The sequence below is a fragment of the Cervus canadensis genome, chromosome 28, assembly GCF_019320065.1.
Source record: "Cervus canadensis isolate Bull #8, Minnesota chromosome 28, ASM1932006v1, whole genome shotgun sequence".
Taxonomy (NCBI): domain Eukaryota; kingdom Metazoa; phylum Chordata; class Mammalia; order Artiodactyla; family Cervidae; genus Cervus; species Cervus canadensis.
Window position 1 is genome coordinate 27409965 of NC_057413.1, and position 18323 is coordinate 27428287.

Here is an 18323-nt window from a genome sequence, read left to right on the forward strand (position 1 = left end):
GAGGAGGAAACCGTAGAGATGACTCAATTTGTTTGTGTTCATCATAAACCTACCCACTTTCTTAATTGATTGTTCATTACAAAGTAGCTTGATGCTTCTTTAGCCTGGGAGCTAAATGTAATCAACTTTTGTTTGTTTCTGTAAAAAACATTTTTTTTTTTTTGCCCTTGAGGAGATCATTATTTCTATTGTATGAAGATGGTAGCCCAAACATTAAAAGTAATTAGAGCAGATGGCAGTGAATACGGCTATTGTAAAATACAGGGATGCTTACAAACTGGTTTTCATTCTCTCGGCTTCCTCCTTTTCTTTCTGCCACCACATATTCATTTTGCTTCCCTTCAGGTATAAAGGGGAGGGGAAAAGAAAAGGAGGAAGAAAAAGGTTCCCTTGGTACATGAAACTGAGGAGCTGTCAAAAGGTTCATAGCAGGGAAAGTGAGCTCCCGTGTATTCAATCACTGAAATTAAGTGTTTTCGAAGGTGGTGCAGTCACGGGTCCATTGCATGGGGAAATAACATGCTGTAGTCCATCACTTAAAATGTTAACCTTGTCTCTTACTAGTGACTGGGAACAGAAACACGTGCTCTGAGCTCGCTGGTTAAATGGCAGTATGTCAGCTCTGTGGAAAAGGCTAGCATGTATCTGTCAATCTTCTGATTCGGCCTTATGTGTGTGTGTGTGCATGCCCAGGTCACACACACACACACACACACACACACACACACACACACACCCTCACTTCTACTTGCTCTTATGTAGCCTTCAGAGACCTGGCTTATTGCTTACTGGAAAATGAAGAGAATTGAACCAGTTTCCAGTATTTCAATGTATAGTCTTTTGCTTGCCAGTCTCCAAATTCTTAGGTAGTTGTATTATAATTATTTATTTTTAATTGTAGAAGGCTTTATTTTGAATATATTTCAGTATTGATGGAATATAGATATACTGTTGTTGTTGATTAGTCACTAAGTCGTGTCCAACTCTTTTGCAACCCTGTGGACTGTGACCCACTGGGCTCTTCTGTCCATGGGATTTTTCCAGGCAAAAATACTGGAATCGGTTGCCATTTTCTTCTCCAGGGGACCTTCCTCACCCAGGTATTGAATCTGACTGTCCTGCAATGGCTGGTGGATTCTTTACCACTGAGTCACCCAGGAATCCTATAGATGCAGTGTACTGAGCATATTTTAGGTTATTATTATTATACTGATTATATAAATCAGAATATATCAGGAGTAAGCAATTTTTTTTCTATAAAGAGGCAGGTGGCTTTTAGCTTTGGTGGGCCATAGAGTCTCTGTCACAAACGGAAAATAGCCATAAAACAGTATTTAAGTGAATGGTCGAATCGATGTTCCAATAAAACTTTATTTTTATTTCAGCTGTAGTCTGTGAACCCTGTTATAGACTGCTGAATGTTTTACTTGATTATTTTTGTCTGTGACATGAAGAACTTGAGGTCTTTATGCAGTGGGAAAAATGACTGAATGCCCTTCTTCAGCAGGAAGATTACAGAGCTGTGCAAACTTCTTGCTTCCAGACCCAGCCACTCTCTCTGGGCTCCTTGCTGAGCTTGCAGCATTTCACACAGCTCCTTTCTCAGAACAGCTCTGACTCACACTCCACCTCTGCTCCCATCTTTTATCTGAGAGGCTGGTCTCTGATCACTCAATATGAAAAAGATTCTCCCACACTGGCACTTCTGTTTCCTTTGCTTTTGCTTTTCAGATCACGTGATTTGTTTTATTTATTTATCTTTACCTCCCTAAGATATAAGCTCCCCAAGATCAGGGTTTTGTTTTATTTTGTGGTCAGTAAATATTTACTGAATCCAGAGATTCATCTGCTCCTTCAGGCAAGGAGGTTGAAAAGAGTCTTATGATGACTGAGTGAGATAATACTTGTTTTTTTTTAATTTTATTGAAGTATAGTTGATTTACAGTGTTAATTTCTGCTATACAGAAAAGTGATTCAGTTATATATATGTTACATATATGCTGCTGCTGCTAAGTCACTTCAGTTGTGTCCGACTCTGTGAGATACCATAGACAGCAGCCCACCTATATATATGTATCTACATATATATTATATATGTATAATGTACATATGTATTATACTGTTAAGTGCACTCAAAAATGTTAGCCATTATGAATAATCTTTAAAATTTCATATTTCAAAAATTTAAAGTAGAGAGGGTAATGTGTAGGTTTTTCAGTTGTGAGGGTGAGTGATACTATAAGTCAAACATCTAGCACTGTGCCTGGGGCGTAGGAAACATTGGTTCATGGAATGGTCTTCAGGCTTATAATTCAGAAGAGACATTATTTAAGGAGATTTGGAGATTCAAGTGGAAGAGAAGATGAAGAAAGTTTCTGCAAATTTGTTCTGTCTGCAGACTGTACTAGTTCTTTAAGCTCAAGAGTGCTAAAATAACTTACCTGGATGAGGCATTGAGCTAAATCAATATCGTTAGAGAAATCATGGCATGTAGGATGTCACAGAAGGGAGAGAGAAGCTGGTGAATTGCCCGGTTTTCTAGAAGGGACAAAGTCAAGTGTAAATTGGGTCCCAGTTGCTGGCAGAAGGTGTTACTGATATTTCTTTGAGTCATCGATGTGCTGGGCAGTGTGTGTATGTGGGGGAGGGGGGTACTTTCTCATGTTATCTCATCATCGTGAAGGGTTTATAAGCACCAAGAAAAGAAGTGATCACTGAGAGCAAGCATGAGCCCAGTAAGAACAAATCATGCCAAACTAATTTAATTTCCTTTTTGTTCCCTAAGGAGTTATTAGTTTAGAGGTCAGGGGCGCTATTTATAATCCTGCATTTGTAAGTGGTTGGCTTTTCCTACAATGAGCATTTTTTGGGTTTCATAATCAGCTGAAATAATCTCAGCCTATGTTAGTTTATTGTTAGTTTATGTATAGTGTCCAGGTTGAAGAAAGAAAAGGTAATTAACACACTGGATTTCACTGTAAGGCAATCTTTACCAGAGTTAGCCATCTAATTTTCTGAACTCCCATAGTACCTTACTTATACTTTTAATTATTGAATTAATCATGCTTTATATTAATTACCAAGCTATGTATCTTTTTTCAATGATAACACAAGCACCTTAAGAACAAGGATGAGGTCACATGTATCTAAAAGAAGTACCTTTACACTAGCTCATCCAGGAAAGTTTTGGGATTTTAATTGGCCACCATGCAAAATATCACCTAATATTATAACACAATTATTAAAATAGCCAAGACTCTTAATTGGGAGAGTAAGTGTTATTTAATAAATGGTATGAAGTCATTTCACTATTTGGGGAAAAACAAAGCTAAGATAAAAAATAAGGATAAATGGAAAACTTCCCACCAACATAAATTCTAAATTAGTTAAGGATTAACATACAAATGTAAAATCCTACAAATCAAGAAGTACACACATTAGAAGTGCCATTTGTGTCAGAATGAAAGAAGGGAGTCTCATGTGTAAAAGAATGGGGGATGTTACAAAAGAAAAGGTCAATACATTTGGTTTCATAAAAATTTAAAACATTTCTGTGTAAAAGATCACTGAAAAAAGTAGAAAAAATTGCAGCTTTATATCAGATTATTTTAGTTACTAAAACAATATTTTAAATTATGGGTTAGCGACTATGAGCCCACAAGAGTTGAGTATTCAAACATATTTTGGGGGTAATTATTACTTCATGGGAAATAGATGGGGAAACAGTGTCAGACTTTATTTTTTGGGGCTCCAAAATCACTGCAGATGGTGATTGCAGCCATGAAATTAAAAGACGCTTACTCCTTGGAAGGAAAGTTATGAACAACCTGGATAGCATATTTAAAAGCAGAGATATTACTTTGCCAACAAAGGTCTGTATAGTCAAGGCTATGGTTTTTCCAGTGGTCATGTATGAGTGTGAGAGTTGGACTATAAAGAAAGCTGAGTGCTGAAGAATTGATGCTTTTGAACTGTGGTGTTGGAGAAGACTCCTGAGAGTCCCTTGGACTGCAAATATATCCAACCAGTCCATCCTAAAGGAGATCAGTCCTGGGTGTTCATTGGAAGGACTGATGCTGAAGCTGAAACTCCAATACTTTGGCCACCTCATGCGAAGAGTCGACTCATTGGAAAAGACCCTGATGCTGGGAGGGATTGGGGGCAGGAGGAGAAGGGGATGACAGAGGATGAGATGGTTGGATGGCATCACCGACTCAATGGACATGGGTTTGGGTAGACTCTGGGAGTTGGTGATGGACAGGGAGGCCTGGCGTGCTGCGATTCATGGGGTTGCAAAGAGTCGGACACGACTGAGCGACTGAACTGACTATGTGCCAGATGTTGTTGTAGGTACTCAATACATGGGCTTCCCTAGTGGCTCAGTGGTAAAAAACATGCCCACCAATGCAGGAGACCTGGGTTTAATCCCTGGGTTGGGAGGATCCTGAAGAAGGAAATGCAACCCATTTGAGTTTTTTTGTTTGGGAAGTCCCATGGACAGAGGAGCTTGGTGGGCTATATAGTCCATGGGGTTGAAAAGAGTTGGTCATGACTTAGGGACTAAACAACAACAGTAACTGGAATACAGCAGAAAACCAAGACGTTCTCCTGAAGCTTACATTCAACTGGGGCTTAAGTAACTGAACAATACACAATGTTTCAGTGATGGTAAGTAAGTTCTTTGGAGAAAGCAGAGCTGTGTAAAGGGTGGAGAGAGGGTCAGTGATAGGGACCTTCTTTTCCTATTTTCAGGATTAGTTTGCTGAAGAAGGCATTCGGGGGAGGTGTCAACAAGTTCCTCCTTGTCTTTGTCATCCAGGAGACACTGTTGCTAGAAAGATCCCACACCCTGCCTGCTCCACCATCCCTGCTTAACACAGATGCTCGCAAATAGGTCTTTGGCTCTGCCTGGTGTTCCAACTTGCTGATCAATGATTTCTTTCAAGATAACTCTGGTGGTATTGCAAATACATTTAAGGTGACACGTGAGATTTGCAGACACTGCACATTCCCTGAAGTTCAGAGAAGTGCTGACAAGCTGTAAAGGAAAAAACAAATTGCATTCTCTTCTCGCTGAGCCAGGAAAGTTTTTGCTTGTGTTTTATTTGTTTTGGGGTTTTTGTTTTGGCTTATTTGGGGCTGTAGGTTCTGAGGTAAAAATGAGGTTGTGTTCTGGATAGTTTCCAAAATCTTTGTTTTTTTCCCCCCTCATATACCCCCATGTGCCCATAGGCAGATTTTCTTCATCTGCAGAATGGGAATGAGTGATTTGTTTATCTCGAAGATGAAAACCAGAAATAAAGGCTGAACACCTTGGGGACTATGATAGAAAGAGGTGTGATTTGGTGAAAGTGAAACTTGGATTGACCTGGGAGTTGAGTTAGTGGCACAGAGCCTGGCTTGCACCTAAAACATTACACTGGTATCAACTGAGAGTCTTTCAAATGTATGGACAAGAAGTCTTTTTAATGATTCTGTCAGCATTCTTTTTTGCTTGATTGGATCAAAATGACAGGAATGGAAGGATAAAGATGTTGGGAAGTGGGCCACCTCCTCTGTCTCATGCAATTATTGCCTAGGAAGCCCTTGGAATGGAATTATACTACCATTGTGTCTGCTATGAAAATATAGAGCTAAAATTCTTATAGTGGCATACATATTACCATGGATTCCCTGACAACTTGAAATCGTGGAGATAGTCGACTCTTCTACTTCCCAAGGTGCTGTCAGACACTTGAGGGTCCATTAATGGTTTAGGCCTTTTAGTATTTAGTCATTGTTTTGTAACAGGCATGAAATATTGATAACATTTTATATAATTTCAAGATACCTTTATTATGGTAAGGAAAAATTTTGGGCAGAGAGAAGCTTAGGTCTTTTAAAAGTTAATGCTTAGCACTGATAACTATTTGAAATGTACCACACTGAATAAAGGGCTTCCCAGGTGGCACTAGTGGTAAAGAACCCACCTGCCAATGCAGGAGGCATGACAGACATGAGTTTGATCCCTGGGTTGGGAAGATCCCTTGGAGGCGGGCTTGGCAACCCACTCCAGTATTCTTGCCTGGAGAATCCCATGGACAGAGATGTCTGGTTTGCTACAGTCCATGGGGTTGAAAAGAGTTGGACATGATTGAAGCGACTTAGCACACATAGCACATTTTATAAACATATATGTGTATATAAATACATATATATATATACACACACACACACACTTGGATATACAAATACACTCACACATATATATCTTTTACAGATATTTTTCCATTCTAGATTATTCAGTTCAGTTGTTCAGTCGTGTCTGACTCTTTGCGACCCCATGGACTGCAGCACGCCAGGCCTCCCTGTCCATCACCAACTCCCGGAGCTTACTCAAACTCATGTCCATCGAGTTGGTGATGCCATCCAACCATCTCATTCTCTGTCGTCCCCTTCTCCTCCCGCCTTCAATCTTTCCCAGCATCAGGGTCTTTTCCAATGAGTCAGTTCTTCACATCAGGTGGCCAAAGTATTGGAGTTTCAGCTTCAGCATCAGTCCTTTCAATGAATATTCAGGACTGATTTCCTCTGGGATGGACTGGTTGGATCTCCTTGAAGTCCAAGGGGCTCTCAAGAGTCTTCTCCAACACCAAAGTTCAAAAGCATCAATTCTTCAGTGCTCAGCTTTCTTTGTAGTCCAACTCTCACATCCATACATGACTACTGGAAAAACTGTAGCCTTGACTAGACAGACCTTTGCTGGGAGGCAAAGGACCTTTGCTTTTTAATATGCTGTCTAGGCTGGTCATAACTTTTCTTCCAAGGAGCAAGCGTCTTTTAATTTCATGGCTGCAGTCACCATCTGCAGTAATTTTGGAGCCCAAAAAAATGAAGTCTGTCACTGTTTCCATTGTTTCCCCATCTATTTGCAATGAAATGAGGGGACCGGATGCCATGATCTTAGTTTTCTGAATGTTGAGTTTTAAGCCAACTTTTTCACTCTCCTCTTTCACTTTCATCAAGAGGCTTTTTAGTTCCTCTTCACTCTCTGCCATAAGGGTGGTGTCATCTGCATATCTGAGGTTATTGATATTTCTCCCGACAATCTTGATTCCAGCTTGTGCTTCATCCAGCCTAGTGTTTCTCATGATGTACTCTCATATAAGTTAAATAAGCAGGGTGACAATATACAGTCTTGACATACTCCTTTCCTGATCTGGAACCAGTCTAGATTATTACAAGATATTGAATATAGTTCCCTGTGCTATACAGTAGGTGCTTATTGTTTTTCTGCTTTAGATATAATAGTGTGTATCTTAATTCCAAGCTCCTAATTTATCCCTGTTGAGATTTTGGCTCTGTTCCGGTGGTACTGAAGGAAGCTCCACCTTAAACAGCTCTAGGCTGAGAAACTCAGTCCGAAGTATCATTTTTTAAATAAAGGGATAGGATTTCTCTAGAGTCCTTTCCATCATTGACCTTCTAGAAATCCAAGTTTTTTGCTTTTCATATATTTTGTCATAGTGGCTCGGGGCTGATTTACAGATAATCTGGTTCACCTTCTCTGGAGTTGTCTTTACCATCTTTCAATTTTTTCCATCTTCTCACCACTTGATTCCACTCCAATTTCCTCCTTTTGCCCCTCCCCGCTTTCTCTTTGTGGATTGTACAGGAGTGAATTAAAGTACTATATGAATGTAGAATGTCTAGCCTTATAAGGAGATGTTTCTTTTTTTTTTACCTCCCTGTGCCTAGCTTCAGTGTGAGATCATTAGAGAGCTAAATTTCCCTTCTACTTTTTGAGTCTGTGGATGTTCATCCTGTGGGCATGTTTCATACAGCTCACAACAATGCTCGGGTACCACACCTTTTTTTTTCTTCCCCATAGTGCTGAGACTACTTATCACAGTGCCTAATGCCTTGCCATCTCTTAAATTGGGATGACTCACTGACTTATATCTCCTTTGTAGATGCAGAAAATGAAAAGATCCTACTTTTTCTTATCCCCAAGCTTTATTGGTGGTGAGGTGAGGTTCAGTACAATCTGGGACTGGTCAGTACACCCTCTGGAAAATCTACTGACTCTTCTAGGAGCACATTTCTCTATTTTCTCTGTCTGGAATACTCCAGGGCACTGTTCTCTGTGGAGGTGCAGTTATTGGTATTACAAACATGCCTCCCCTTCTTCACAATCTTCTCTCATCTGCCTCTAGCTCCTTACCAGAGGACCTTCTAGGCATCTATTTTATAGGAACTGAGGCTTCTCATTAGGTTAGAATCTGGGTGGGAAGAACTGTGGGGAGAGAGGCACATACTTGTTATCTGTATGACCTTGAGCTAATCACCTTCTCAAAGAGCATTTCTCTGTATTCATAGAGTTACAGTTCCATGGCTGCACAGGACATTTAGACCTGTTCACTGCCTCTTTCATGAGCCAGATACTGCTTTCTGTGATTTTCACATCCTTGGTTGGGAAACCACATGACTTCAGTGTGACCATAAATTAACAGGGAACCAAAAGCTCTGAGAGGGAGACTGAATGGGGTGAAGGGTGTTTCCTCCTCTGGGCTCCTCACAGTCCGGCCCCTGGCTCCTCCCTCAAAGGTTCTGGGTTGTCATCTGAAGTCAGCTGGCGTTTTTCCCATGCATGAGCTTTGCTGCCTGGTATGCACTTAGCACAGAGGGAAAGGCAACAATAATATCAAAAGAGACAAAGTAGGAGGATGGATCTGAACACACGGAGAGGAGTTTTCCTATAAAACAGAAACACTTGCAGTAGAACCTGTGAAAAATGGCACCAGTTACATAAAGCGAAATGCCACCCATTTAAATTCTGTCTGTTTCTGACTATGACTTTTTGTCCAAGACTCGATACATGTCTGTACAAACGAAAAACGGAACCAGTCCCATCTGTTAGGTATACGGGGGCTATGTTGGGGGAAAAAGTAAGAAAACATTAGCAGCATGTCATTGGAGAACTCCAGAGGCTGAACACAGAGGCCCTTTAATTACAACTTTGCCCCTTCCATATTTTCCCCTTTTGGAGTTAGTTGTAGGAAGGTGATTCATTTTATTGAGAGGTTTAAAATTAAATTTAAATTAATTTAAGTGCAAGGAGTTTCTGTTTTGATTGATCACCCAGACTATCCTGCTTTTAAATAAAGCAAAATAAAATAACAAAACCTGTTTTCCAGGGCAACTTTACCTTTCAATTCTGCGGGAGGTGGTCCAGGGCTCACAGCTGGTTTCCCGAGAGACCGCCACAAGAGGGCGACAACGTCACGGTGGAGAAGGGCCAGCTGCTTCTGTTGGACACCAACACCAGCATCCTCAGCTTCCTCCACGTGAAAGGTTCGTGGAGTTTGGAGATGGTGGCATTATTACATATGATCCTGTCATTTTAGAGGCAGGGGTCCAGGGGACATTTTGGATAAGTTCCAGCACCTGGTTGACAATTTATTCTCAGAACAAATTGAGATTTCACTATGAAAGGAAGAAGTGGTCAGAGGGTTCAAAACGAAAGCCTTTTCTTTCAATTCTTAAAAACACAGAGCTTGATTATTTTAGTTTTTCAAGTACAAAAGGGTGAACAGTGTTCTCCAAGAATATACTTCTTCATTCAAGCCCTTTGTATTCATGCTTGTCCCTGGCAGCACCCACAATATAGCAAAAGGCTCTGAAATCAGTTACTGCTGCTGCCTTTGAAATCCCCAGCCAAGAAGGCAGTGCCTTCATGCTTTTACCCTGTTGTGGTTTTGACTTCCTGGTCCCGTGGAAAGTCATATAAATAGGCTTCCTTATTACAAAACCGGCCACATAGCTCTAGGGTCTGGGAATTTGGGAGAGATTGAAAATTCAAATTTTAACTCCTCCACCCTACCCCCAAGTGACTATGTCAGTTTTTTCCACCTCTTCGTGCATTTGTTTCCTTATCTGTTAAATGAGAATAAAAATCATTGCCTACTTCAGTAGTAGATAATAAGGAATGGTTATCAAAGGGACTCTTGTTCATTGGCAAATGAAAATTACTTGGGAAATGTGATTAGTTATGGAGATCTATAAAATGACACTAAAGCACCATTCCTTACTATAAATATATTTAACATTTATAGGAGCATTTGTTCTTGTTAAAGTAAGAGGGTGGCTATATGAGAGAGAATAAAATATTTTCCAGGGAATAAGCTGATGGAGTGTGACTACCCATCTCTTAAAGGTGGACTCATTAAGAATTTTACATTCTTTACTCTGGAAGCTGTTTTTTTCCCCTCTGGCAGCAAGGAGAAGTTTTCAGGCAAATCACTTAATTAGTACCCTTTAGGAAAAGGGTCTGTGAGCTTGGGTTCCTGACTTGTCTTTGTGGTGTGTGCATGTGTATAGCCAGTGGCTATGGGGAGTGCTGACTTATTGACAGCTAGCAGCTACCTAAGGACTGGCAATGACAAAGGAAAATTACAGACTTCAAGTCTCAGCTCAGGGAAAAGATGCTCTTTTCGGGCCTTTAACCAGAACTCTCACCACAGGAGTCAAATTCTGTTGGAGGATGGGATGCCCGTCAGGCACTCTAGGGTCTTTTCCTAACCTTGATACCATTTGGGAGAAGTTTCCGAGCTAAAAGTCCTCAAACTCAGCCCATCTGAGTGTCAGGATTTCCTAGTAGTCCCAGGTAAATGTTCCATCAAGGAATGGTATTTGTCCATGGGGCCAGAGACTAAAGATGGAGACGAGGCATCAGAGGGAAAGTGGAGAGTAAAGGAAAGGCAGGGGCAGGTGGATACACAAGCTGACTTCTGCTCTTGGAGCTTTTAGAATCCAAGCATCCCAAATACTTGCTCCCACCTGTCAGTAGTGGTTTCTTTAAGTACTCCTGGTTCAGTACTTCACTCTCATTATTTAGTACAAGTGACTAGGTTTAGAAGGACAAACCCTCATCCCGTGGAGAGGGAAAGACTGTTATGTGAAGGGTTTCCCCTCTCTCTTGGGAAGTAGGACCATTGGTAGGATTGTGAAGGTAAGTGGTGAACACCAGTTTATGTACAAACAGGAGTTGCTGGTATGGAACAGGTTGCCTAGAAATTGAGATTTTCATCACAGATTTATGGGTCATAGCTTCTGGGAAGTATGAGACCTGGGAAAGGACACAGATGAAATTTGGTGCAACAGATGACTTGTGAATACTTACTAAGTGGCCTAGGAACTCTGTATGAGACATAAGAAGTGAAGTATAACACTTAATACGAATAATGTGCATTACTACTAAAGAAAAAGTAGTTAGCCAGCAAGTATAGAAGAGTAGAATGTCTAGTTCTAAAATGTGTTGTAAGGATTTCCCTGATGGTCCAGTGGTTAAGACATCACCTTCCAAAGCAGGGGTATGGGTTTGATCCCTGGCTAGGGAAGATTTCATATGTCTCATGGTCAAAAAACCAAAACATAAAACAAAAACAATATTGTAACAAGTTCAATACAGACATTAAAAATGGCCTACATAAAAAATCTTAAAAGAAGATAAAACATGTTGTAGAAGGTAAGGCAGGATGTGGATGGGAATAATCCGAGTGTCCAGGATGTAAGAGCAGAATTAGTGGAGAGGAGGTGGAAAGCATGTGCTTTGTCCCTGAGACAAGTTTTGATTGTGTAGATATCAATGTATGCACAGACTCAAAATGGGAAGGACTTCCCCGTCTCACTTGGTAGCCAGAGCTGTGTGTTCAGTCACTCAGTCATGTCTGACTCTTTGTGACCCTATGGACTGTAGCCCACCAGGCTTCTCTGTCCATGGGATTCTCCAGGCAAGAAATACTGGAGTGGTTTGCCATTTCCTCCTCCAGTGGATCTTCCCAACCCAGGTATTGAACCCATGTCTCCTTTGGCTCCTACATTGGCAGGTGGATTGTTTACCACTGAGCCACTTGGGAAGCCAGTGGCTCAGGCCAAAAATCTTGGCAGCATCCTGGACATCTTTCTTTATCTCATATCCCATGACCAATCCATCAGTGACTCTTATTTCCTGAATCTCCAACATGTGTCCCATCGTACCAAGCTAGTCCTAATCAACATAACTTTTTGGATGGGACCATCTCAAACAACTTCTTTGTTGGTTTCTATGTTTCTAATTTATTTGCCTTCTTTAGTAGCAGAACCTAAGTTTTTATTTGGGGCAGCAGTATAGCCAGCTAAAACGCTGTATTTCCTAATCTCCTTTGTGAGTGGACAGCCTGTGGCTAAATGCTGGCCAGTGAGATGTAAGGGGAAGCATGGTGCAGGACGCCTAGGACATGTTCTAAAGTAGGGCTGACCTAGTAGGCGGCATGTCCTACTTGTCCCTCCTTCTTTCTCTTCTCTGCTTCCTGGAATGTAAATATGATTCCTACATTTTTAGCTGCCATCTTGGACTGTGAATTGACACCTTAAGTATGGGGAAATAGAAGAAAGGAAGACATCCGGGATCATGATGACTTTTGAGTTGCCTACTAGCATGGTACCTGGAGCTGCCCACCTCTGAAGTCACTTTTTGTGATAGAAAAGTATGCCTTCATGTGTTTAAGTAATTGGTATTTGACTTTTATGCTGTATAGTAAAATAACCCCCAATAATTTATTATCCACATCCTTTAAAATATGTCAGATCTTATTACTTCTTTTCTCAACCTACCCCTACACCAATGGCTTCTCATCTCATTAGGAATAAGCTTCACACCATTATTAAACTTCAAATCCCTTCATTGACCTTGTCTTCCTCATTCACTCTGATCTAGCTCTTCTGTGAATATACCAGGAACACACCTGCCTCAAGGCCTTTGCGCATAATGCCCTTTGCCTGGAATATTCTTCCTCCAGATGTTCATGTGACTAGCTCACTTATTTAATTCTCTGTTTGAGAAAATGTCAACTTATTACAGAGGACTTACTGGCTATCTTTTCTAAAATTATAATAATCCTATTACTCTATCCTTTTTTTCTGCTTCACTTTTCTTCATAGCACTTACCATCACCACATGACATACTATAAGTTTACTTGTTTACATACAGTCTATTTCCTCTGCTAGGACAAGCTCAAAAAGGGAAAGAATTTCCATCAATTATTTACTGCTGTCTCTTCAGTGTTTAGGACCATGCCTGACCCATAATGAGGGCTCAAAAAACATGTACTGATTGTTGAGTGGATGGACAAATGAAATGGTGCAGAATTCAGGTCCTGGATGAAATTTAAGAAGTCTCGGATAAATTTTAAATCCTTGCTGTCTTGACTATCACTTTTCCAAACCAATTTACTTTTACTGTCCTTAGATGTGCATGTGAAATCTATCTATATACATATGTACATATATATATATACATAAATTTAGTATATAATAAAAATAGTAACCAGAGATAGGTACATAAATTTACATATAGTCACATACAAACACATGTATATACATATGCACATCTACATAAAAAAGTATATCTTCATGAGTTAAAAACCCACTGCTAAGTTATTTTTCTGTTTCTAAAAGGCACATGAAGAATGCTTTCCCTGAGGAAGAACTCCAGCTCTCAACTCTGGTTGATATGGCATAGTTCTAAACCCCTAATGTCTTCTTTTGGTCTGTAACAGGTGTGAAAGTACTTGAAAGATAAGAAAAATCCAACAGCAGTTCGCTCTCTGAGTATCTGTTATTATCTTTTTCATACCCATTCATGACCAGAAGAATAGCTCTGTGACATTTTCTTTGTTCTTTGACACCATCTATGGGATGAGACAAAGCATGAAAGATTTCAAGCCAAAAAATAATGACTTCAAAAGGTTTTGGCGAACAAGATATTACAGTGAAAGTACTTTCTAAGCCATTTCCACAGTATTATGAAGAAAATATTTTACATAAAGTATGTATACACTTCGAAAAGATTAGTGCTAAATAGAAGTGAAACTAGATCACCTGAGAACTACATTTGGAACCACTTAATGAAGATACTGCATCCTCCATATTATTTTTCCACTCATGGAAACCAGAATCCTAATATATACATGCACCAGGCTCCTCCGTCAGGAAAACTAACACTTATACATATGGCCCTTGAGAATTCTGAACTTACCTGTGCCTTCCGTATAGTTCCAAGTATAAAATAGAACTTTTTTTTCCCTTATAAGCATAGCTTATAGTAGAAAGGAGGATTATAAATTTCTTTGAGGCAGTTGGAAAATCCTAAGTTTTCACCATTATTTATGCTGCTGTATATACTGATTCTTGAACTTTTTGGAAAAGTGGCATATTATTTTGTGACCATGATAAAAGCTTCAGCTAGCTCTCTTAATATTTCATGTTAATTAGTGAAAGACCTAGAACTTTTGTCTATTTACCATTTCAATTTCTTCCCTCCATTCTTCCTTCCTTCTTTCTTTTTTTAAAAAATATTTTTTAGGGGGTACTGTTAAACACAAAAGAGAATTAACCCAATCAATTAATACTAATGAGCTGGGATGGAAATAGGCATATTGCCTTGATTTAGTTAATTATATTTTTCGTTCTTTTATGTTAAGATGCCCAACGGCCATAGGCATCGCTGAATTAAAATTTATTATTTTATTCCAAGTAATTATGATGAGCCATAATAACAAAGACGGAACGTTACCCTCTTGTCTGCGCTATTATGCATTCTGGGCAAGGATTTGGGGCTTGTGGTCTGTCGCTGGAAAAGCATCTTTATTTTCTGAATGAAGTGATGACTCTGCCCTGGTGGTCAAGCCGCTTGATGTCAAGTGGCCTAGAGCTAATGATTAATAAAGGGTCAATTAGGGGAAGATGAACTCTAGAAACCTCTTGTCCCTTGGTGTTGGGCTATCAAGAGGAAGATGGTCTGTAGTTTCTCATTACTCACAATGCCATCACTTTACAAGGCTGGAGCAGAAACTTGTGCTGTTTAATAGTGCACTGGCATCCTTTCATGTGATTTTCTATTTCTTGGTCTAGTGGTGTATACAAAGCAGTTAAATGCTTGGCAGGATTTTGAGCCAGAAAGAACTGAGTCTGAATCTGGACTGTGCTTCTTACTGGCTTCTGTGACCTTGGGCGAGTTGCACAGCCTTTGTAAGCCTGAAGTTTCTCCTCTTAGAGTAAGACCTGTTTCAATAACAGCAGTAGTGATAGCAAATTGCTAACATTTATTGCTTGCTGTTGTGTAGCCAAACTACACTGGATCGCCCAACTTCTGTGGATGTTTTGGTTACTAAATGAGGGAATGTTTCTAAAACCCTAAGCACAGGGTCTGGGTCAGCATAAGTATTTGATTCATGTTAGTTGTTTCTTTTGGATTGCAGGGGATAACCAAAGAGATGGCTGGATGTCAGGCCTAGGTTGCAATTTTATTTACAGCTAGCGGTTGCTTCTATATACAAAGCAAACTGAATTACTGGAAGAATTAGCTGGGCAATGGAGACCTCAGATGGCTTTTGTCTCTGTTATCTTCAAACAGCATACTAAAGTGTTTTTCTTTCTAACAACAAGGAGAGGGAATGATACAGAGGTGGAAGTAGCAGTTGTTCACTAGGTTGCCTCTGATCTCCTTGGTATTTTGACTTTGTGGAAGAATGTTTTTCTGGTGCAGTTGGGAATGTGGTCTCAGTGGCTCAGATGGTAAAGATTCTGCCTGCAAAGCAGGTGACTTGGGTTTGATCCCTGGGTTGGGAAGATCCCCTAGAGAAGGAAATGGCAGCCCACTTCAGTATTTTTGCCTGGAGAATTCTATGGACAGAGTAGTCTGGCAGGCTACAGTACATGGGGTCATAAAGAGTTGGACATGACTGAAAGAGTAACATTTTCATTTTCACTTCACTTTCATAGTTTTGAGGACACTCAGATCATTTTAGTCTGTTACACTGGGGATTTCTACAGAGTAGCAATGCATATTCTTGGTTTATTGAGATGAAGCATCTTCTCTTGGCCCATTACTGGGTTCACTGTAGAGTTTCTTTTTTTAAAAATTAAAAACAATTTTATTGAGGTATAGATGGCATAATGTAAATTTCAGGTGTACAGAATAATGCTTTGATATTTGTATATATTGCAAAATGATCACTACAATAGTCACCAGAGATAGGTACAAATATTTTTCTTGTGTGATGGAAACTTTTAAAATCCATTCTCTTAACTATTATACTTTCAAATATGTAATACAATATTACTAGCACATAAAAAAGCAGAGACATTACTTTGCTGAAAAAGGTTTGTATAATCAAAACCATGGTTTTTCCAGTAGTCGTGTACAGATGTGAGTGTTGGACCATAAAGAAAACCAAGCACCAAAGAATTGATGCTTTCGAACTGTGGTATTGGGGAAGACTCTTGAGAGTTCCTTGGTCTGCAAGGATATCAAACCAGTCAATCCTAAAGGAAATCAATCCTGAATATTCATTGGAAGGACTGATGCTTAAGCTGAAACTCCAATACTTTGGCCACCTGATGAGAAGAACTGACTCACTGGAAATAATCCTGATGCTGGGAAAGATCGAAGGCAGGAGGAGAAGGGGATGATAGAGGATGAGATGGTTGGATGGCATTGCTGACTCAATGAACATGAGTTTGAGCAAGCCCTGGGAGTTGGTGATGGACAGGGAGGCCTGGCGTGCTGCAGTCCATGGGGTCGCAGAGTTGGACATGACTGAGCAAGTGAACTGACTGACTGATTATTAACTGTGGTCACCATGCTGTATATCACATCCCCATGCCTTATTCCTTTTATAACTGAAGTGTATACCTTTTGACCCCTTTCATCGATTTCCCCTACCCCTCAACTGCCCACCTCAGGCTAACATCAACCTGGTCTTGGTATCGGTAAGCTCAGATCTGTCTGCTTTTGTTTGTTTGTTTTTTAGATTCCTCTGTGAGTGAGATCATGCGGTGTTTATCTTTCTCTGACTTATTTCACTTAGCCTTATGCTTTCAAGTTTCATCCATGTTGTTGCAAATGGAAGTATTTCATTCTATTACATTTTATTGCTAAACAATATTCCATTCTCTCTCTCTCTCTCTCTCTCTCTATATATATATATATATATATACTACACATGCAATATCACATTTTAATTATCCATTCATATATTAATAGGCATTTAGATTGTTTCTATGCCTTGGCTATTGTAAATAATGCTGCAAGGAACATAGAGGTGCATATATCTTTTTGAAGTAGTGTTTTTGTTTTCTTCAGCTAAATACCCAGAAGTGGAATTGCTGGATTATATGGTGGTTCTATTTTTAATTTTTTAAGGAACTTCCATACTGTTTTCCATAGTGGCTGCATCAACTTACATACCTGCCAGCAGGGCACAAGTATTTCCTTTTCTCCAAATCCTTGCCAAGCCTTGTTATTTGTTGTCTTTTTGAGAATAGCCAGTCTAGTAGGTGTGATAGGGTATCTCATTGTGGTTTTCATTTGCATTTCATTTGCATTTCCAGTTTTATACTGATATTGAGCATCTTTTCATGTACTTGTTGACTCTCTGTATGTCTCCTACTGTTTTTTCATCCTCATCAAGGTTTGAAGATTTCAGAGTGAGATATTAAGAGCTGTAGCCAGCACAGCCTTTTTATCCCAGGGTTTTTTAACTTGATTCCTTCTAGTTAGAGCCAAACTAGGTTCAGTTTCAGTAGATGCATGCTTCACATAATGCTTTACAATGGAGCAATCTGGAAATGCTATGAAACAAGGCTTCCTGGGACATCTGTGTGTTGTCTCTGTGCATCAGGACCATTGGAGTCATTGGGAAACTTACCCCATACCTGCAGTTTTAAGACTTCATCATAGCAGCTTGGATTTAAAGGAAATCCATCTGAAGGCATTTGATACAAATGAAATATGCCCATTAATGTTTTTTCTTTCTTTCCTAACTATAGAATGTCTTGGTCAACATGGGAGGGCTGTGTGGGCTGATACAATTTGTTTCAAATGGATACATTTAAAATAACAGGTGCCAATTGGCTGCAAAAGGAGAACTGAGTGAACTGACTCTTCTTGCAGCTGACCCTTAGCTACCCTTCAAGGCAGGAAACGGGATGACTATGTACAGATGGTACAACATGGTTGTCTAGGGTATCGTCAGCAAACTAGGGGCCTGAGTTCAAATGTGAGGCAGTCCTGTGACTCTCCTGTGGCTTTGGGTAAAGTTCTGGGCCTCAGATCGGTGGGTAAAATGGAAATGATGGTGATTCCCTCCCGTTGGTTGCAGGAGGAGAGTGACTTGTATAAATCTCTGTTGGCTATTAATGTTGCTCATCCGTAGCCCCAAGCAAGAAGTGTGGTAAAGGGGTTAGAACTTTTCCCCCATAGTTTCAAGCATACTCCTCAGAAGGGCCTGGGCTACACAGT

The 18323-nt window shown here is 40.0% G+C and overlaps 1 protein-coding gene across 7 annotated transcripts in view; it reads left to right on the plus strand.

The window, feature by feature from the left end:
• The window catches only part of PKHD1 (PKHD1 ciliary IPT domain containing fibrocystin/polyductin), a 429461-nt gene that overhangs the window by 117918 nt on the left and 293220 nt on the right, over positions 1-18323 (plus strand). For all 7 annotated transcript variants that reach the window (XM_043450734.1, XM_043450737.1, XM_043450739.1 and 4 more), the window contains exon 36: positions 9177-9333. In XM_043450734.1, the coding sequence (XP_043306669.1) occupies positions 9177-9333 (157 nt within the window). The remainder of the gene's footprint in view (positions 1-9176; positions 9334-18323) is intronic.